Consider the following 23,075-nt stretch of genomic DNA (forward strand, 5'->3'; position numbering starts at 1 on the left):
GAGTGTCCAGGTGTTCAGAGGTCTCTATAAATTGGCTAAGTTTTAGAAACTATGATTTGTGCTTCCCACAATTATAGTTAACTCAGTCATTCTGGATTTCTGATGGGGTTGAAAACATATAGCTATTGACCTTAAGAGAAAAGACTTGAGTGGATGGTCATTAGCTGACATTCATCCTAAAGCCAGGTTCAGAACTACATGTTTTAGTTAGAATAGATAACAGAGGAGCTGGTTAGTCAACAAAAGGATGGACTGGGTATTAGGACTATCCTGTACCTCACTGGTACAAATTTGCATACTTATGTTCTAATTGTATTTTGAGAGAAAAGTTTCATTTTAACAGGAAAGGTGATGTGAAGGAGGAGCTAAGGTAGGAGGAGTACTGAGAGGAAGAAAAGGAGTAAGAAGAGGAAAAGAAGAAAGAGAGGAGAAGCTAGGTGAAGAAAGAGAGAAAGAGGGGGGAGACAGGGAGGCAGAGGTTCAAGTATCTCCACCAGTCAAAGATAGCTGTTATATCTAGGTTGGTCAGTGGGTTACACCTCTAATTGAACAATTCCAAACTTATAAAGCCTATGATTAACATTATTTTTAAAAAATGTATAAATGCAAAAAGGAAAAGGGAGCTTGGGATAGGGGTTTCCTAAGGGGGGTGGGGGTGGGAATGGGGAAAGGGGATGCCATCTGAAGTGTAAATAAAATATCTAATAAAAAAATTAAAAAAAAATATCCAATTAAAAAAAGAGATGAAAAAGGAAAATAAAAGGAAAAAAGACAAAAAACGTAAAAAAGAAAGAAAAAAGAAAAATAAAAGATTTAATAACACAAAGGGAAGGATTTAGAAATTTAGGAGGCAGTTTATGTTAATGGAAACAGCATCACAGAAACTGGAAAATGACACCCTCATAGAAGCACAAGGAGGGGAGATGGGATAAGGGGTTCCTGGGTGGTGGGGGCAATGGGATAAGGGGATAAATTTGAAATATAAATACTACAACCAACTTTAAAAAGGGAAAAAACAAGAAAAGTTGTTAGAACCAACATCTTTAAAAAAATGTCAGCCCTCTAGGAAAAAAAAGTTTTTTTTTTCTTGATACTAAAACTTGTTCTGAGAATTGTATATTGCAGAATACACTACTCATCAAGGAAACTGAGAAGACCTGCCCAAACCTCCAATGTCCTGGAATTCCATCTGGATGCAGTGAAGACACAGCATCAGAGGCTTATCGATTTACTCTTCCCCCTGCCCCTCTTCTATTATCTCAATGTCCATAATCAGCTTGAAGAAGTTAAAGAAGAGTCAGCATCCCTATTTTGTGGGCTTGGGGACTAAGGTGGTTAATATTGGTATGTCTTTCTAGGGAAAAGTAGTGGTTTTGTTGGAACAGGGAGGATTAGCTAGGACTTATTGCATAGCCATAACCTATTGGTAGAAATCTGTATAATTAATATCAAGATGAAGTTATAATTTCTTAAATGGTACAAAATTTACTTTGATTTCAAATTTAAGGTTTTCATTGGTATGAGCTTCTTATTGATATAAAAGTGAGATGAATATTGATACTCTCATGGGCATTGTGCCTATATAACACATTTAGGAATACAAGGCTTAGACCCAGTCCTTCTTTAACTTTTTAAACTGATTTGGGACGGTTAGCCTATGAGTTAAGGGCCTATAGCAAATTCGTGGCTTTGAGATTATTGTTAGGGTATTTTCTATATTTTATTTAGAAATATCTGAGAGGAGTTAACAGACAACAGTCCAGATTACCTTACATGGATAGTTGGTTTTTAAAACATCAGAAGTCCATAGAATTGACATTACAAATATTTATATATTAATGTCCATTCTGATTAGAGACCTGTCTGCTCCTGACAGCTTTCTTGTATTGGATTCTAAGAAGAAACTGAGCATCCTTGGAGTTACTCCAGTTGTGTGGTGATAGCAACTAGGCAAGAATTGCCTCTTTCCATCTACAGACAAAATACTGTCCAGAAAAGAACACACTTGCAGAATAGTTGACTGATTATATCTGCCTAGACAGAGTAATTAGCCCTTAATAATCCTGCATCACTAAGGTCTGTCAGATGATTCTGGGCCAGAAGGCTGAAGATTTGATGCTCCAACTTTTGGTAGTATAGGGGCTTTCCAGATGATCAGCAGTCTCTATAAATTGGCTAAGTTTTAAAAGCTATGCATAGTGCTTCCCATAATTTCAGTTAACTCAATCATTCTGGATTTCTGACAGGGTTGAAGACCTATAGTCTCATAGCCAATCCTGGCTATTTACTTTGAGAGAAAAGATCTGAGTGGATGGTTTTCAGCTGGCATTCATTCTAAAGCCAAGAAAAAAAACCAGGTTCAGAACTAAGTGTTTTAGTTAGCAGGATGACAGAGGTTCTGGTTAGTCAACAAAATGATAGACTGGTATTAGGACTATCTTGTACCTCACAATTAGAAATAAGTATGCTCTTGTTGTATTTTGAGATAAAAGTTTTATTTTAATAGGAAGGGTGAAGCTAGGTGATGAGAGAGAGAAAGAGAGGGGGCATGGAGGCAGATATTCATGTGTCTCCACCAGTCAAAGATCGTTTATAAATCTAGGTTGGGTATTGGGTTACACTTCTGATTGAGCATTACCAAACTTATAAAGCCTTTAATTAACATTTAATAAAAAATAAATCCTAATGTAACAAAAAATAAAAATAAAAATGGAAGTAGAAATAATAGAGAAATCACACACAAAAAGACTACTCTGGAGATAGAAACCCTAGGAAAGTAATCAGGCATCATAAATGCAATGATCACCAACAGAATAAAATTGATAGAAGAGAGAATCTCAGGTTCAGAAGATACCATAGAAAATATTGACACAACTGTCAAAGAAAATAAAAAACGCACAAAGTTCTTAACCCAAACGTTTGGAAAATTCAGGACACAATGAGAAGACCAAACCTAAGAATAATAGGTATAGAAGAGAGTGAAGATTCCCAACTTAAATGGCCAATAAATATCTTCAACAAAATTATAGAAGAAAACTTCCCTAACCTAAAGAATAAAATGCCCACAAACATAAAAGAAGCCTACAGAACACCAAATAGACTAGACCAGAAAAGAAATACCTCCTATCACATAATAATCAAAACATCAAATGCACAAAACAAAGAAAAAATACTAAAAGCAGAAGGACAAGTAACATTTAAAAGCAGACCTATCAGAATTACCCCAGACTTCTCACCATATACTGTAGAAGCCAGAGGATCCTAGAAAGATGGCATATAGACTCTAAGAGAACACAAATGCCAGCCCAGGCTACTATATCCAACAAAATTCTCAATTACTATAGATGAAGAAATCAAGATATTCTATGACAAAACCATATTTTCAAAATATCTTTCCACAAACCCAGTACTACAAAGGATAATATCAGGAAAGTTCCAATACAAGGAGGAAAATTATACCCTAGAAAGAGCAAGAAAATAATCCTCTTCCAACAAATCCAAAAAAAAAAAAAAAAAAAAAAAAAAAAAAAGATAGCCACACAAACAGTGCCACAGCTAATAAAAAAAAATAGCAACAATCTACTCTCCTTCGTTATGTCATAACATCAATGGACTCAATTCCCTAATAAAAAGACATAGACTAACAGACTAGATACATAAACAGGTCCCAACATTTTGCTGCATACAAGAAACAAACTCAGTTACAAAGACAGACACTACTTTAGAGTAAAAGGCTAAAAAACAAATTTTCAAGCAAATGATCTTAAGAAACAAGCTGGAGTAGCAATTTCTAATATAAAAATAAAATCGACTTTTGACTTAAAGCTATCCAAAAGGATAAGGAAGGATATTTCATACTCTTCAATGGAAAAGTCAACCAACATGAACTCTCAATTCTGAAATCTATGCTTCAAATGCAAGAGCGCCCATTTTCATAAAAGAAACCTTACTAAAGCTCAAAGCACACATTGCACCTCACACAATACTAGTGGGACTTTTCAACACCACACTCTCAGCAATAGAAACAGAAACTAAACAGAGATACAGAGAAACTAAGAAAAGTTATGAACCATGTGGGTGTAACTGATATCTATAGAACATTTCACCCTAAAACAAAAGAATATACCTTTTTCTCAGCACCTCATGGTACCATCTTCAAAATAGACCATATAATTGGGCACAAAACAGGCCGCAACATATAAAAAAAAAAAAAAAAAAAAAAAAAAAAAAAAAAAAAAAAAAAGAATCGAATGTATCCTATCAGATCACCATGGATTAAGGCTGGTCCTCAATAACAACAAAAACAATGGAAAGCCCGCATTCAAGTTGAAACTGAACAACACTTTATGCAATGATAATGTGGTCAAGAAAGAAATAAAGAAAGTAACAAAAGACTTTTTTAGAATTTAATGAAAGTGAAGACAACATCATACCAAAATGTATGGGACACAAGGAAAGCAATGCTAAGAAGAAAACTCATAGATCTAAGTGCTTACAAAAAGAACTTAGAGAGAGCATACACTAGCAGCTTGACAACACACCTGAAAGCTCTAGAACAAAAAGAAGCAAACACACCAAACAGGAGTAGACAACAGAAAAGAATCAAACTCAGGGCTGAAACCAACCAAGTAGAAACAAAAAGAACTATATAAAGAAGCAATAAAACCTGGAGCTGGTTCTTTGAGAAAATCAATAAGATAGATAAACCCTTAGCCAAACTAACCAGAGGGCACAAAGACAGTATCCAAATTAATAAAATTAGAACTGAAAATGGAGACATAACAACAGAAACTGAAGAAATTCAAATAATCATCAGATCTTACTATAAAAGCTTATACTCAACAAAATTAGAAAATCTGGATGAAATGGACAATTTTTTCTAGACAAATACCAGTTACCAATGATAAATCAGGCCCAGATAAACCATCTAAACAATCCCATAACCCCAAAAGAAATAGAAGCAGTCATTAAAAGTCTCCCCACCAAAAATGTCCCCAGGACCAGATGGTTTTAGTGCAGAGTTCTATTAGACATTCAAAGAAGACTTAACACAAATTCTCTATAAACTGTTCCACAAAATAGAAACAGAAGGAACAATACCCAATTCATTCTATGAAGCCACAATTATGCTCATACCTAAACCTCACAAAGACCTAATGAAGAAAGAGCACTTTAATCTTCCTTACAAATATTGATGCAGAAATACTCAATAAGATTCTTGCAAACCGAATCCAAGAACACATCAAAATAATTATCTATCATGATCATGTAGGCTTTATCTCAGGAATGCAGGGTTGGTTCAATATATAGAAATCCATCAATATAATCCACTGCATAAACAAACTCAAAGAAAAAAAACACATGATCATATCACTAGATTCTGAGAAAGCATTTGACAAAATTCAACATTCCTTCAAGATAAAAGTCTTGGAAAGATCAGAAATCCAAGGGCCCATACCTAAATATAGTAAAAGCAATATACAGCAAACAAATATCTAACATCAAACTCACTGGAGAGAAACATGAAGCAACCCCATTAAAATCAGGGACTAGACAAGGCTGCCCACTCCCTATCTATTCAATATAGTACTGGAAGTTCTAGCCAGAGCAATTAGGCAACAAAAGGAAATCAAAAGTATACAAATTGGAAAGGAAGAAGTCAAAGTTTCACTATTTGCAGGTGATATGATAGTATACTTAAGTGTCCCCAAAACTTCCAACAGAGACCTCCTAAATCTGATTTTAAAAACTTAGCAACGTAGCTAGATATAAAATTAACTCAGACAAATCTGTACCCTTCCCGTACTCAAAAGTACAGCTGGGAAAGAAATTAGGGAAATGACACTCTTCACAATAGTCACAAATAATATAAAATACCTTGGCCTGAATCTAACCAAACAAGTAAAACATCTGTATGACAAGAACTTCAAGTCCCTGAAGAAAGAAATCAAAGCAGATCTCTGAAGATGGAAAGATCTCCCATGCTCATAAATTGGAAGGATTAATATAGTAATAATGGCTATCTTGCCAAGAGCAATCTACAGATTAAATCAATCCCCATCAAAATTCCCACTCAATTCTTCACAGAGATAGAAAGAACAATTCTCAAATTCATTTGTAATAACACAAAACCCAGAATAGCCCAAACTATTCTCAACAGTAAAAGAACTTCTGGGGGAATCACCATCCCTGACTTGAAGCTGTACTACAAAGCAATAGTGATGAAAACTGCATGGTATTGGTACAGAGACAGGTAGGTGGATCAGTGGAATAGAATAGATGACCCAGAATGAACCCCATACATATGGTTACTTGATCTTTGACAAAGGAGCTAAAACCATCCAGTGGAAAAAAGACAGCATTTACAACAAATGGTGCTGGTTCAACTGGAGGTCAGCATGTAGAAGAATGCAAATTAATACATACTTATCTCCTTGTACAAAGTTCAAGTCCAAGTGGATCAAAGACCTCCACATAAAACCAGCTACACTGAACCAAATAGAAGAGAAAAATGGAGGAAAGCCTCAAGCACACGAGCACAGGGGAAAAGTTCCTGAATAGAACACCAGTGGCTTATGCTCTATGATCAAGAATTGACAAATGGGACCTCATAAAACTTCAAAATTCTGTAAAGCAAAGGACACCACTGTCAATAGGACAAAGTGGCAACCAACAGATTGGAAAAAGATCTTTACCAATTCTGCATCTGATAAAGGGCTAATATCCAAGGTATACAAAAAGTGAAGAAATTAGACTCTAGACAATCAAATGACCCTGTTAAAAATGGGGTACAGAGCTAAACAAAGAACTCTCAACTGAGCAAACTCAAATGGCTGAGAAGCACCTAAATGAATGTTCAGCATCCTTAGTCATCAGGGAAATGCAAATCAAAATAACCCTGAGATTCCACCTCACACTAGTCAGAATGGCTAAGATCAAAATGGGGAGGATATAGAAAAGGAGGAACACTCCCCCATTGTTGGTGGGATTGTAAGCTGATACAACCACTATGGAATGCAGCCTTGAGGTTCCTCAGAAAATTGAACATAGTATTACCTGAGGGCCCATCTATACCACTCCGGGGCATGTACCCAAAGATGTTTCAACACACATGCTCCATTATGTTTATTGCAGCCCTATTTATAATAGCCAGAAGCTGGAAAGAACACAGATATTCTTCAACAGAAGAAGGATACAGAAAATGTGGTACATTTACACAATGGTATACTACTCAGAAATTGAAAACAATGACTTCATGAAAATTTTAAGCAAATGGATGGATCTGGAAAACATCATCCTGAGTGAGGTAACCCAATCACAAATGAACACACATGGTATGCACTCACTGATAAGTGGATACTAGCCCAAAATTATACCTAACATACAACATATATACCATATGAAGCTCAAGAAGAAGAAGAAAGACCAAAGTGCGTGTTCTTGGTCCTTCTTAGAAGGAGTATCAAAATACTCAATCAGAGCTCCCAGGGTCTAAACCTCCAGACTGGGAACACACAAGGAGGGACTCATGGCTCCACCTGTATAGGTAGTTGAGGATAGCCTTGTCATGCATCAGTGGAAGAGGAGGGCCTTGGTCCCTGAAAGTTTGGATTCCCTAGTATTAGGGAATTCAAGAGCAGGAAGGTGGTAATGGGTGGATGGTGGGGGCACACCCTCATAGATGTAGGAGGAGAGAGGATGGGATAAGAGGTTTGGGGAGAGAATGGGAGACTACTTTTCCATTGAAAGGTAAATAAATAAAATATCCAATAAAAACACAGATAATGGGTCTGGCAATTGTAGTCGAGCAGTCGAGGCTTTTTGTCACCAATTTAATATGGGGATTTCATATAATCCTCAAGAACAAGGTATAGTGAAAGAGGCCCAGGGAACTTTAAAGAAAAAATGGTGAGACATACTGTTGCTGAGACAAAGAATGATGCTGACTTGTGAGCTTGCTGAGTGGCCTGACAAGGGTGACTGAGGAGCTGTATTGAACATGTGTTCCTGACCCACTTTAGCTTGACTATATGCCAGATGGGACAAGCTACCTTGCCTTAAGTTTTTAGACCTTGTGGGATAGAGAATCAAAAACTGAAATTATAATTTCTCTTGTATTTTTCTTAAAGGTGCCAGCTACTAGGACTCAATCAAGTCTAGTACTGGACTAGAAATCAATCTAATATTAGAAATAACAGTCTCCTTTTGGAAGGCTGCATCTAGACATTGTCAGAGACATATTTGGAAATTAGCTGTAGTTCACTATGATGTTATGATAGCAAGAGATAAAGTTGGGACAGTATCTGGATTTCAAACAACAGTTAGTGCATGTTTTAAGGCTCTTTTAATTGTCAAGCTAAAATTAGTTTTGTCCCTTCTACAGTAATTATTGTACGTTGTATTGACTGCATAATTTCCAATTGTGTTAGTGTGTTGAAACCTGGCATGTCTGTTACAGGAGTCTATCAAACAGCTTTTGTCTTACAGCCCTGAGTATTAGAAAAAACTTGATTCACTGAAAAAAATGCTTGAAAACACTGGAAGAAGTGAGTTAGGCTTTAAGCGGAAGCAAGAGGTAGCAGGCTTGACTATTGCTGGTATAACAGCTTTAATTTCATTAAATTCTAGCACCAATGCTTTTGCAATAGCATTGACACAAGGAATTAAGACAACTATTTTGTTAACCATCTAACAAAAAAAAAGTGTTACTAATGTATTGAGTATACAAAAGGCTATATATAAGTAGGTATATGGAACAACGGATGATGCTCTATAACCTATTCAAATTATCTGAAGGAGGTTCAGGGTTCAAGAGTAAGGAGCCATCCTAAGTGTCATGACAAATATTATTGGAATAGTGTTACTTTTGAAATTTACAATGATTGTCATTATAATTAGAAAAAAGTTTAAAGACACCTGTTGGATATTTGGCATAATCCTAACATCTCTCTGGGTGTGTTAACTTTGTATAGTGAGATTATGAATTTAAAGAATGCGGCTCTGTTGAGCTTTGATGCTGCAGATAATGCCGATAAAATTATCCATGGCCTGAGGTCACTATTTCCATTTTAGTCGAACCTCAGGAATGGCATATATAACTTGATCAGTCTAGCCCTTCTTTTCCTGGCAATACCTTTATTCCTGCCCAACCTGTTAAAGCTTGTCTCTAACTACATCAACAGACTGTCAGCTAAAGTCCATGACTTGAAACTGATAATGGACCCCCAGACAGTTTAATAGGCTGGCAAGCTAAGAATGGGTAAGATTCTGCACAGAGCCTTACCAACCTAAGACATAAGTGCAATTGCTTTTGATAATGCATATTCCATGATGGGTAAGAAGGCATTCTTGTCAGAATGACCTAAGACAGGCTAAGTCTTGTTAACGAAATAATAAAGGGAGAGAGTTGGAGAGCCTTTGGTGGTGTTGCTTGACAAGAATCTGACATGGGTCAAGGAAAAGGAAGTAGGCTTCAGGCAGGAATCTGACATTAGGCTAGAACAAAGAACTAATTTCAGGTAGGACTCTAAATCTTAGGCTACAACAAAGAAGTAATTTCAGGCAGGATGTAAATTTTAGACTAGAACACATAAGTAATTTCAGACAAAAATCTAAATTTTAGGCTAGAACAAGGAAGTAGGCTTCAGACAAGAAAATGACCTTGGGCTAGGAGAGGGAAGTAGGCTCATATCATTTTGATAGGCCTTTAGAAACAGTGATCATGAGAAAGTTCACGTAATTGGGTTTAATGCCTTGCTTTTTCTTTGACTTTTTGTGTGTATTGCCTTGCTTGCTTCTTGACTATTTGCATCTATTGTATTGCTAGACCCTTAACCGAGACGTAACCTTAATACATGCGTGTAGTCAAAATGGTATAAAAAGCATAAAGAAAGAGGGGGTGTAGGATAGGGGGTTCTAGGGAGGGGAAATGGGGAAACGGGATGACATCTGCATTGTAACTAAATAAAATATTCAATAAAAAAAATCTCAGTCAAAAAACTAACCCCAGTTCTATAAGTCCTAGAGCAGAAATAAAAACAATACAAAAAATGAAGAGTTCCTGTATCTTCTAAAAATTACCATTCCCTGAGTAATAGTAGACAATGTGAGTGACTTGAAATAACTTCTGAACAAAGAATCCAAAACAGTGATTGGAAATATGTCTAAATGACACAAAAAGTACATGAATATATATATATATATATATATATATATATATATATATATATATATATATGTATGTATATCAAGGGAACAGAAGCAAATAACTGAATGAAATAAGAAAATCAATTCAAAACAGTATTTGAGAAAAAGAGATGCTGAGATGCTGAGATGAGGCCAACCAACACAATGTTAATAAAAAGTGTATGAGAAAAGTGAACCAATAGAATGGATCCTGTAAGAAATAAAGTATAGGTATGAAAGACCAAGAAAAAAAAAAGAATCGAGAAATGGAACCTCATAAAATTGCAAAGCTCCTGTAAGGCAAAGGACATTGTCAATAGGACAAAAATAGCAACCAATAGATTGGGCAAAGATCTTTACCAACCCTCCATCTGATAGAGGGCTAATATCCAATATATACAAAGAACTCAATAAGTTAGACTCCATAGAACCAAATAACCCCATAAAAAATGGGGTACAGTGCTAAACAAAGAATTCTTTTGTTCTTTTTTGATTACTGGGAATTTTCATGTGTCCTAGGTAGGTAGTTTCTTCATTGAGTGACATCCAGCTTTTTAATTACCTTTTCTATTTCTCTATATTATTTTAAAAATAACTTTTACCTTTCTCTCTCCTCTGTCCCACATGAACTGCAGATCAACCCCAGGGCCCATTATATAATGAACTGTTATGTCCCTGACCTATATTTACTGAAGAATTAATTTAGTTTCAGTCACATTACAATCTTGCTTGAACCTAGTGGGAACTTTTACTTAGTGAAAAGAGGAGGGAATATAATCCTACTTATTCATCATTAGGTAAGGGGAGGGGTGGCTGAGGTTAGTTGCAAGGGCAAATATTTACAAAGTAGCAATAGAAAGGAAAACATAGCAGTAGGTGAGACCAAATCTACAATTGTGTTCTACTGTATTCAAGTCTACAACAAGGCAGACTGTGTGAATGGTAAGTCTAGTGATGCCATGTCAGTGACACATAGTAAATGCAGTGATTCTAGATGTTAATATTCATGATAATATACCCGCCATCATTTCATTGACCTTTCAGCACAAATGCAGCCACTACCATAATATCTTTAGAGATCTGCAATTTCTAATAGTGCTATCATTCCGGTAGGAGTCACCATTGATCATGCATACAACAACTCAGGATGCCTACACATCTGCTTGAAATGCCAGAGTTTGTCCATTCTTTCAAGAGTTGCAGAAATGCTGATATACTCTGTTATTGACATGGTAATCTGTATTAAATAATTTCAATCACAAACAAAAGCCCTATAAAGATATTGTGTTAGAGAGTACTTTTGACAATAAATATAACCTTATGTAAGATGTTCATTATTCCAAGTCACACTGGCAGAAGAAATCAACATGTCATGAAGACCTCCATATAAAATTAAAGAGTTGTCCATCGGAACTCATGTGGAAGACTCAATATGAAAAAAAATGTGGGTCTTACTTAGAAGGAGTAACAAAACACCCAAGGGAGCAAATATGGAGACAAAGTGTGGGTCAGAAACTGAAGGGGAGGCTTTCTGGGACCATGCCACCTGGGTATTCATCCCATGTGCAGTCACCAAAAATAGACACTAATATGGATGACAGAAAGTACATGCTGACAGGAGCCTGATAGGGCTGTCTCCTTAGAGGTCCTCCAGAATCTGACATACCCAGAGGCAGATACTCACAGCTAACCATTGATCTGATCAAGGGTTCCCAATGGAGAAGTTAGAGAGAAGACTGAAGGAGCTGGAAGGGTTGGTGGTCCCATGTGGAGAGCAACAATACAAACCAGCCAGAGCTCCCCAGGGTCTAAACCACCAGCCTAGGAGCACATATGGAGGGACACATGACTCCAGATGTATATGTAGAGGAGGATGGCCTTGTTGGGCATAGGTGGGACAGGAGATCTTTGGTCCCATGAGGGCTAAGCATAGAGTGTGTGTGGGGGAATCTGAGGGTGGGGAGGTGGGAGTGGGGGGGGAGGTGGGGGCACACCCTCATAGAAGCAGGAGGAGGGGGGATGGGATAAGGAGCTCCTGGATGGTGGGGGGAATGGGATAAGGGGATAAAATTTGAAATGTAAATATAATATCTAATGAAAAAGAAGGAAAAAATAGAAAACTTGTTAGAACCAACATCTTTAATAAAATGTCAGCCCTCTTTAAAAAATTTAAAATTATTTTGATACTAAAATTTGTTTTGAGAATCTTATATTGCAGAATACACAGCCTTGGTGTATCTATTCATCAGGCAAGCTGAGCAGACCTGCTCAAACCTCTGATGTCCTGGAATTCCATCTGGATGCAGTGAAGACACAGCATCAGAGGCCTATCAATTTACTCTTCCTCCCACCCCTCTTCTAATATCTCATGCCTGTAATCAGCTTGAAGAAGTTAATGAAGAGTCAGCACCCCTATTCCGTGGGCTTGGGGACTAAGGTGGTTAATATTGGGCTGTCTTTCTAGGGAAAAGTAGTGGTTCTGTTGGAACAGGGAGGATTAGCTAGGATTTATTTCATAGCCATAACCTAGTGGTAGAAATCTGTATAATTGTTATCAAGATGAAGTTATAATTTCTTAAATGGTACAAAATTTACTTTGATTTCAAATTTAAAGTTTCCATTGGTATGAGCTTCTTATTGATATAAAAGTGAGATGAATACTGTTACTCTCATAGGCATTGTGCCTGTATAACACATTTAGGAATACACGGTTTAGATCCAGTCCTTCCTTCTTTAACATTCTTAACTAATTTGAGATGGCTAGCTGGTGAGTTAAGGGGCTATAGCAAATTCATGGCTTTGAGTTTATTGTTAGGGTGTTTTCTATATTTTATTTAGAAATATCTGAGAGGAGTTAACAGACAACAGTCCAGATTACCTTACATGGATAGTTGGTTTTTAAAACGTCAGAAGTCCACAGAATTGAAGTTACAAACATTTCTATATTAATGTTCATTTTGATTAGAGACCTGTCTGCTCCTAACAACTTCCTGTCTTGGATTCTAAGAAGAAATTGAGCATCCTTGGAGTTAGTCCAGTTGTGCAGTGACAGCCACTAGGCAAGAATTGCCTCTTTTCATCTACAGACAAATTACTGTCCAGAAAAGGACACACTTGCAGAATAGTCGACTGATTATATCTGCCTAGACAGAGTAATTAGCCCTTAATAATTCTGCATCACTAAGGTCTGTCAGATGATCCTGGACCAGAAGGCTGAAGATCAGATGCTCCAATGTTTTGTAGTATAGGGACTGTCCAGGTGTTCAGTGGTCTCTATAAATGGCTAAGTTTTAGTAGCTATGCTTTGTGCTTCCCATAATTTCAGTTAACTCAGTCATTCTGGATTTCTGAAGGGGTTGAAAACATATAGTCTTATAGCCAATCTTGGCTATTTACTTTGAGAGAAAAGATTTGAGTGGATGGTTTTCAGCTGACATTCATTCTAAAGCCAAGAAAAAAACCAGGTTCAGAACTAAGTGTTTTAGTTAGCAGGATGACAGAGGTTCTGGTTAGTCAACAAAATGATGGATTGGGTATTAGGGCTATCTTGTACCTCACTGGTACAAATTGGTATAATTATGCTCTAATTGTATTTTGAGAGAAAAGTTTTATTTTAACAGGGAGGGTGATATGTAGGAGGAGCTAAGGTCAGAGGAAGAGAAGGAGTAAGGAGAGGAGAAGCTAGGTGATGAGAGAGAGAAAGAGAGAGGAAGGGGGGTGACATGGAGGCAGATGTTCACATGTCTTCACCAGTCAAAGATAGTTGATATATCTAGGTTGGGTATTGGGTTACACTTCTGATTGAGTATTACCAAACTTATAAAGCCTTTGATTAACATTTTTTAAAAATTGTACAAAAGCAAAAAGGAAAAGGGGGCATGGGATAAGGGTTTTCTAGGGAGGGGAATTGGAGAAAGGGAATGGCATCTGAAATGTAAATAAAATATCCAATAAAAAAAATAAAATAACAAAAAAAATAAAAAATAAAGAAAAAAATGTGAAAAACAGCAACATATATCACATAAACAGTATGACTGTGTCTTAGTTAGGGTTTCTAGTGCTGCGCAGACACCATGACTATGGCAACCTCTTTTAAAGGAAACTAACTGGAGATGGCCTTTAGTACCAGAGTTCATTATGACTAAGGAAGAAAAACACAAAAGCACACAGGCAGACAAGGTACTGGAAAAGGAGCTGAGATTTGCACATCTGGATCAGCAGGTAGCAGAACTAAAAGTGATTATAGGCCTAGCTTGTGTTTCTAAGACCTCAAACCCCTCCAATTAGTGACACATTTCCTCCAACAAGGCCATGTTTACAGAACAAGGCCATGCCTTCTAAAAGTGCCACACCTCCTAAAATTGGCTTCTATACTTGTTAATATTTGGCTTATTTTTTGTTTTGTTTTGTATTGCTTTTTTTCTCACATACTTTATATTCACTCTTATCTTCCTGACATTGTGTTTATTGAAAGATTAATTTAAATACTCTTTTATTCTTTCACTCTTTACACTAATCACTGTAACTGTTTGACTTTTATAGCATAAAATCAACTATTATGTTAGTCAAGTTTTGATTAATTCTAGAGCCTTTAAATACTCCATTTTCAAGGTCTTTCAGAGATCCAAATTTTCAATATACTTATAAGATTGACAATGTATACAATAGAAACTGCTGTTTAGTGTCAAAACATACAACATCCAACATTGTTTACAAATATGGATGAAAGGATATCAGTGGAATTAGGCATTATGAGATTGTTTACAATAATTAAGATAAAATATAATTTTATATCTTTTAGTATAATGAGAGGTAAACAATTGTATGTACATGAACAATGGGTTCTCTCTGGTGTAGTGGGTTGGTCTAATGTTTCTTATCATCTAATCCTAAATTCTAGTTCCTCAACATGTGATTGACCCTGATCTGCAGATACTAAGGTTCTCAGGTAATGCCATTTGAATCTTCTCCCCAATTTAATAAAAGGCTAGAGGCTGTGATTGTGTAGGGGATGGAGAAAGGTAGGACTATATATTTGAGAAAGGGTGTTGAGTGGGGAGGGAGAGAGATAGGAAGGAGAGGAACACAGAGGAGGCAGAAGCAGCCAGAGGAGGAATTGCATATCAAGGAGAAATAGCAAGTAACAAGGGTCTTTAAGGCTTGGGCATAAGTTGTTATAGCCCTAGATCTGCCCAATCTTGGCATATGGCTTGGAAATAAAATACCTGGATTGCATGTCTTTTTACATGGGCTTATTAAGAGTATAAGTTCCTAGAGCACTGAGCAGATCTTGGGTGGCAGCTCTGTCCCCAACCCTCAAGAACCCAGAGGAAGCAGGGATCCCAGGCGCTCGAACTCAGGCAGTATCTTAGGTAAGCAGTCAGCAGGGCCCGCCCTAAACAGGGAGTAACTGGGAACCAAAAGGACCCAGGAAGTCACTCCCAGCCTGGAACATTGGTTCCTTCCAGTCTGGGCTAGAGCACTGAGCAGATCTTGGGTGGCAGCTCTGTCCCCAACCTCCAAGAACCCAGAGGAAGCAGGGATCCCAGGCGCTCTAACTTGGACAGTGTCTTAGAAACTAGTTCCCAGATCTGAGGACTGGATCAGACCTCTTCCAGGTCTGTCGTTGTGTCGACCCCGGATTCCACCTGAGACATACTGGAAGGTCCACTCAATCCAGATCCACAGAGGAACAAATGAACTCAGAGCTTCAGACAACTTATCCTGAGATATTCTAGAGGAGACACTGCACCCAGAACAGCAGACACCTAGCTGGACTACTACCTTGGAGGCACCATATCCTGAGGCATCCTAGAGGTACCACTATAATCAGTACAGCTGGAAAAGATCACAGAGACATCTGGACCCTAGGAGATCAGACACAAGCTAGATAACTAGAAAGACAGGCTTCAGTCAGAGACAGCAAGTACAGGCAGCACTAGAACTAACCAGATGGCAAAAGGCAAGAGCAAGAACATAAGCAACAGAAACCAAAGTTACATGGCATCATCAGAACCCAGCTCCCCCATCAGAGCAAGCCCTGAACACCCCATCACACCAGAAAAGCAGGAATCAGAATTAAAATCACTTCTCATGATGATGATAGAAGGCTTTAAGAAAGACATAAATAACACTCTCAAAGAACTTAAGGAGAGCACTGGTAGACAGATAGAAACCCTTAAAGAGGAAACACAAAAACCCCTTAAGGAATTGCAAGAAAATGCAACCAAACAGGAAAAGGAATTAAACAGAACCATGCAGGATCTAAAAATGGAAGTAGAAACAATAAAGAAATCACAAAGGGACAATACCCTGGAGATAGAAAACCTAAAAAAAAAAGATCAGGAGTCATAGACACAAGTATCACCAACAGAATACAAGAGATGGAAGAGAGAATCTCATGTGCAGAAGATACCATGGAAAACATTGACACAACTGTCAAAGAAAATGCAAAATACAAAAAGCTACTAACCCAAAATATACAAGAAATCCAAGACACAATGAGAAGGCCAAACTTAAGGATAATAGGTATAGATGAGGGGGAAGACTCCCAACTAAAAGGACCAGTAAATATCCTCAACAAAATTATAGAGGAAAACTTCCCTCACCTAAAGAAAGAGATGTCCATAAATATACAAGAAGCTTAGAGAACTCCAAATAGTTTAGACCAGAAAAGAAATACTTCCCGCCATATAATAGTCAAAACATCAAATGTACAAAACAAAGAAAAAATACTAAAAGCAGTAAGGGAAAAAGGCAAAGTAACGTATAAAGGCAGACCTATAAGAATTACACCAGACTTCTCACCAGAGACCATAAAAGCCAGAAGATCCTGGACCGATATCATACAGACCCTAAGAGAACACAAATGCCAGCCCAGACTACTATACCCAGCAAAACTGTCAATCATTATTGATGGAGAAACCAAAATACTCCATGACAAATCCAAATTTACACAAATCCAGCACTTCAAAGAATAATTGGTGGAAAACTCCAACACAAGGAGGGAAACTATAACCTAGAAAAAGCAAGAAAGTAATGTTCCAAAAACCCCAAAAGAAGATAGTTACACAAACATATCTCCACGGATGTTAGCCCAAAAGCTTGGATTAGTGAAGACTCAACCCACAGACCACATGAAGCTCATGAAGAAGGAAGACCAAGAGGGGATGCCTCAGTTCTACTTAGAACGAGAAACAAAAATGCTCAAGGGAGCAAATAGGGAACAAAACAAAACATGGACACATAGGGAGGGACCCAAGACTACAGAGGTATATGTAGGGGAGGATGGCCTTGTAGGACATAGGTGGGAGAGGAGTTTCTTGGTCCCATAAAAAAAAATGAACACACAGTGGGGGGGGGGGAATGATGTGAGGGTGGGGAGAGGATAGTGAGGGGGGGTAGGTGTGGTCACTGCCTCATAGAAGGATGAGGAGGGGGATGGGATAGGAGGTTTCTGGGTGGTGGGAGGAAGTAGGCTAAGAGGATAAAATCTGAAATGTAAATACTACAACCAATTTTAACAAGCGGGGAAAAAAAGTCTTCAGAACCAACATCTTTAAAAAAAAATGTCAGCCCCCTGGGGGTGGGAAATTTTTTTTTTTCTTGATACTAAAACTTGTTCTGAGAATTGTATATTGCAGAATACACAGCCTTGGTGTATCTACTCATCAAGCATACTGAGCAGACCTGCCCAAACCTCTGATGTCCTGGAATTCCATCTGGATTCAGTGAAGACACAGCATTAGAGGCTTATCAACTTACTCTTCCCCCCAACCCCTCTTCTAAAATCTCAACGCCCTTAATCAGCATGAAGAAGTCCCTGAGCTTGGGGACTAATGTGGTTAATAATGGTCTGTCTTTCTAGGGACAAGTAGTGGTTTTGTTGGAACAGGGGGGATTAGCTAGGGATTATGCAATAGGTTATTGCATAGCCATAACCTATTGGTAGAAATCTGTATAATTATTATCAAGATGAAGTTATAATTTCTTAAATGGTACAAAATTTACTTTGATTTCAAATTTAAGGTTTTCATTGGTACAAGCCTCTTATTAATATAAAAATGAGATGAATATTGATACGCCCATGGGCATTGTGCCTGTATAACACATTTAGGAATACAATGCCTAGACCCAACCCTTTTTTAACCTTTTTAACTGATTTGGGACGCTTAACCTATGAGTTAAGGGACTATAGCAAATTCATATTTTTGAGTTTATTGTTAGGGTGTTTCCCATATTTTATTTAGAAATAGCTGAGAGGAGTGAACAGACAACAGTCCAGATTACCTTACATGGATAGTTGGTTTTCAAAACATCAGAAGTCCATAGAACTGACGCTACAAATATTTATATATTAATGTTCATATTGATTAGAGACCTGTCTGCTCCTGACAGCTTCCTGTCGTGGATTCTAAGAAGAAATTGAGCATCCTTGGAGTTACTCCCGTTGTGTGGTAACAGCCACTAGGCAAGAATTGCCTCTCTCCATCTACAGACAAATTACTGTCCAGAAAAGGACACACATGCAGAATAGTCGACTGATTATATTTGCCTAGACAGAGTAATCAGTCCTTAATAATCCTGCATCACCAAGGTCTGTCAGATGATTCTGGGCCAGAAGGCTCAAGATTTGATGCTCCAACGTTCGGTAGTATAGGGGCTTTTCAGGTGTTCAGAGGTCTCTATAAATTGGCTAAGTTTTAGAAGCTATGCTTTGTGCTTCCCAAAATTATAGTTAACTCAGTCATTCTGGATTTCTGACGGGGTTGAAAACTTACAGCTATTTACCATAAGAGAAAAGATTTGAGTGGATGGTCGTCAGCTGACATTCATCCTAAAGCCAGGTTCAGAACTAAATGTTTTAGTTAGGATAAATGACAGAGGTGCTGGTTAGTCAACAAAAGGATGGACGGGGTATTAGGACTATCTTGTACCTCACTGGTACAAATTGGAATAATTATGCTCTAATTGTATTTTGAGAGAAAAGTTTCATTTTAACAGGAAGGGTGATGTGTAGGAGGAGTTAAGGTAGGAGGAGTACTGAGAGGAAGAAAAGGAGTAAGAAGAGGAGAAGGAGGAGAGGAGAAGCTAGGTGATGAAAGAGAGAAAGAGGGGGGAGACAGGGAGGCAGATATTCATGTATCTCCACCAGTCAATGATAGTTGTTATATCTAGGTTTGTCAGTGGGTTACACCTCTGATTGAACAATTTCAAACTTATAACGCTTATGATTAACATTATTTTAAAAAAATGTATAAATGCAAAAAGGAAAAGGGGGCATGGGATAGGGGTTTTCTAAGGGGGGGAATGGGGAAAGGGGATGGCATCTGAAGTATAAATAAAATATCTAATAAAAAATAAAAAAAATAAAAAAAATAAAAAAAGAGTATAAGTTCCTATTATATTTTTGCAGTTAAGAAAAAAGAATAGCACAGCATAATTACAATGCATTAAGTTCAAACCAATCTGAATCTGAAAAATACAGTTTCTGATGAAAAATAGAAGAATCAGTTTTCAATGTGCATATTTTAGAAAAAAATTAAGTATAGACAGATTACTCAAGAAGTACAAAGAGAAAGTTATAGATGCAGTTAAAAGGATAGATTGTGACTTGAGAAGAGTTGTTTCTTAATCAAGAGGGGAGAGGATATGGTTAGGTATGTAGATGGAGTGTCAAGAAGATAATGAGCTATATAAAGAGTATTTTGAAATTTTATGTATTAAAAATATTTATGTGGTGCTGGGAGTGTTCCTCTTTTGATAGTTTTAGCAAATGCACTCAAGTACAATATACTTTTGTCTTCTGCTTACATGACATATTTATTAAATATAAATCACACTTAAATAAGCACATTGTGAAAAATTTTAAATAAGCCCAGTAAGAAGAAATATCTACCTGTGATCATAGTGGAATGCTTCGGCGTTATTAGAAACTGAGTTTGTAAATATAGGGGCATAAAATGAAAAGATGCCTTAAATGTCACAGACTCTGTTACTTTGCAGAATGTCTGGGTCAACACCAGTGGGTTCCTCAGTAAACACTGAAACAGAGCAGATCATATCACAATGATTTTACATCATCATATGCAGCACTATCTTTCTATAGTCTAAATCTAATGATTGAAATTATGAGAAACTATACAATTCCTGAGAAGACATATTCCATAAGAGACTTGTAATTTGGTTTTTCTTTACAGCAAATATAGCTTTTACCTTTTACCTTTTTAAGGTAGCTTGTTGAAAGTATTTCTCAGAGTCTTATTAGATATATTCACATCTAAATATTTACCTATTCTGATAAGTACCTATTCTGGTAAGTACTGTTTAATTTGGCATCATGTGGTTTCATTTTATTTATTGGTTCCAATAGGATTAAATATTTAAGTCATTTTTGACTCACAAATGTCACTAACGTTACATTAAAAATTTGTATGCATGTACTCTAGATTTTCTATGGCAAACTAGCTTTAGAATCCTGTATCCTTTAGAGGACATTTGGATACAAGATTTATGAGTAATTTATTTCATAAATTGGTCCAGAATTTTTTTCATGTTGTATTTTTTATAATAACACCTCAGTATCAGAGAAACCAGTTTCTTAATGAAGAAACATTTACTCTAAGTGTCATCAGAACAATATTTAAAATAAGGGTACAATTCCATCATTAAGTCATTAAGTCATTAAGTATGGGAAAGCGATTCAGCTCCAAGAAGACTACATCTGAGTATTCAGAAACCTAGCCATTAATAAAGCTAATATGAGAGCAAAGAAGCTTCCAGATAACTCCATCCTTCAGACTGTGAACACTTTAGTCACCCCATGTGACACTCAAGAGGATAAGCCTCATCTATTTTGCACATATAAGACAGTTTTATGTTAGGCTAATGAGTTTTGTCACACAGCAATAGAACAGACCACATAATTAGAAATATTTGATCATCATTGTTAACATTTGTAGGCTTCTAAATTTTGTGATAGAGACATAGACAAGGTAGTATTTGTTTTGTGTTTCTATGCTTCCAAATAAATCATCAGTTTGGAGCCTGCAGAGATGCCTCAGTTGGTAAAATGCTTGTTTTTCTCAAGGATCTGAACTCATCCCCATAACTCATATTTTAAGAATGCCAGACAGAGAGGCACACACACATAATATCAGTGCTGAGAGATGGGGCTAGGGGATGGTCCTGAGGCCTATTAGCAAGCTACTTTAGCCTAAACATCAAATTCCAGGCTGGCATGTTTCAAAAAGTAAAATTAAAGAAGATAGCTCCTGAAGAAGCACACCTGAAGTCAAATGAATAGCAGATGTAGGTGTACACACTTCCAGGTGAATCTGTACATACATTAACACCTACATACATGCTAATAAACACAAACTTGTATATTTCTCTATATAATTTAGGTGTTCACTGTGTGTGTTTGTGTGTGCTATTCAATTACACTTTCATATGGTTTGTGTTGATTACCTAAGAATTCCCTATTTATCCTAAGAATTAACTTCTTGCATTTAGGTAACAATTACTAACCTTTTCTACTGCCTATAGATTAATTCATAGGAGAAACATTTTTGCCTTCATATAATCTAACCTATACACTTTTATTTTATGTTTACATTACTTAAAACTTATTTGAAATGCATTTCCTCTTCTATGTTCTATATATATTCCAAGGTCAACATTAACTATTTTATATTACCTAAAGAATTTTTTGAACCTGGAACCAATCTATGTACATAATGTGATATAGGAGTTCTGATATTTATTATTGCATACACTGAACAACATTCTTTCCATTGCTTATATCAGGTAGCAAACAATTCTTATACTATGCATATATATTCACACAGAGATGAAATTATTAAGTTGTCTATCACTGTGATTTATTTGGATTTAAATGGGGAATTTGTCATACTTTAAACTATAAATGGCATGCAATTATCACTGCATGTCATTTATAGGTTACTGCGCTAAATATTTCATGCATTGACATGGCCATTTCATGAAGTATAATTTTTTATCTGCTAATTTACACAAGTATTTATTGAGACAAATAGTTTGGATTATATTTTTCCATGAAATTTTTAGGTCTTCATATTAAATGAATTTCTACATTATTTACAATTCTGTAATTATATTTCAGTCCACAGTGCAATGTTTGGTATAGATTAAAGTTATATAATAACAGGGCACAGGGTCAATTGTCATTGTTAAAAGAGTCTATGCTTTTCTGTACAGATAAACCTAAAATCAATACTAAAGTAGTACTATGATAGATACCTTAAGGCAGATTTTTTTGTGTATAAAATTAAATGATAAAACATGGTAACATTTGTACTAATGAATGTGCTGAGAAAGAAATCATGAAAGCACTCACAAGCCCCTTCTGCTCAGTCCTTTCTGCTAGGACAGACTGTTAGCTAGTTTGCTTCCCTGAAGACACCATATTCTGAGCCATCCCAGAAGATCTGCTGCACTCAGGGCATCTGGCACTAAAGCCTGAGACATTCCAGGAGATCCACTGCACTTAGGATAACTGATGTCATGGCCTGAGGCATCTCTTAGATCTGCTGCACAGACACACACACACACACACACACACACACACACACACAAACACACACACGGCAATTGAGCAACTGATCAGCCAGCTTGTCTGCTCTCCTAAAGACACCACAGCTTGAAGGCATCCCAGGATATTCTCTGCACACAAGGCAACTGGGCAACAGATACTACAGTCTGAAGACCTCCAGGGGGCTCTATGGCATGCAGGGCAACTGACCCAACAGACTGAAAGCCTCCCTGGGATTCTGCTGCACACAAGGAACAGAACCCACAGTCTGTAGCCCCCCCCCCCCCCCCCCCCCGGAGAACAGCTTCACACAGGACAA

General features: G+C 37.0%; 1 protein-coding gene across 1 annotated transcript in view; it reads right to left on the reverse strand.

Annotated features, from left to right (window-relative positions):
• Nucleotides 1-23,075, reverse strand: part of LOC117722713 (solute carrier organic anion transporter family member 6C1-like) — a 140,041-nt gene that overhangs the window by 74,010 nt on the left and 42,956 nt on the right. Inside the window, exon 7 of the mRNA XM_034521973.2 lies at nucleotides 20,084-20,228. Within this exon, the coding sequence (XP_034377864.1) occupies nucleotides 20,084-20,228 (145 nt within the window). The remainder of the gene's footprint in view (nucleotides 1-20,083; nucleotides 20,229-23,075) is intronic.

Source organism: Arvicanthis niloticus, chromosome 17 (genome assembly GCF_011762505.2).
Source record: "Arvicanthis niloticus isolate mArvNil1 chromosome 17, mArvNil1.pat.X, whole genome shotgun sequence".
NCBI lineage: Eukaryota > Metazoa > Chordata > Mammalia > Rodentia > Muridae > Arvicanthis > Arvicanthis niloticus.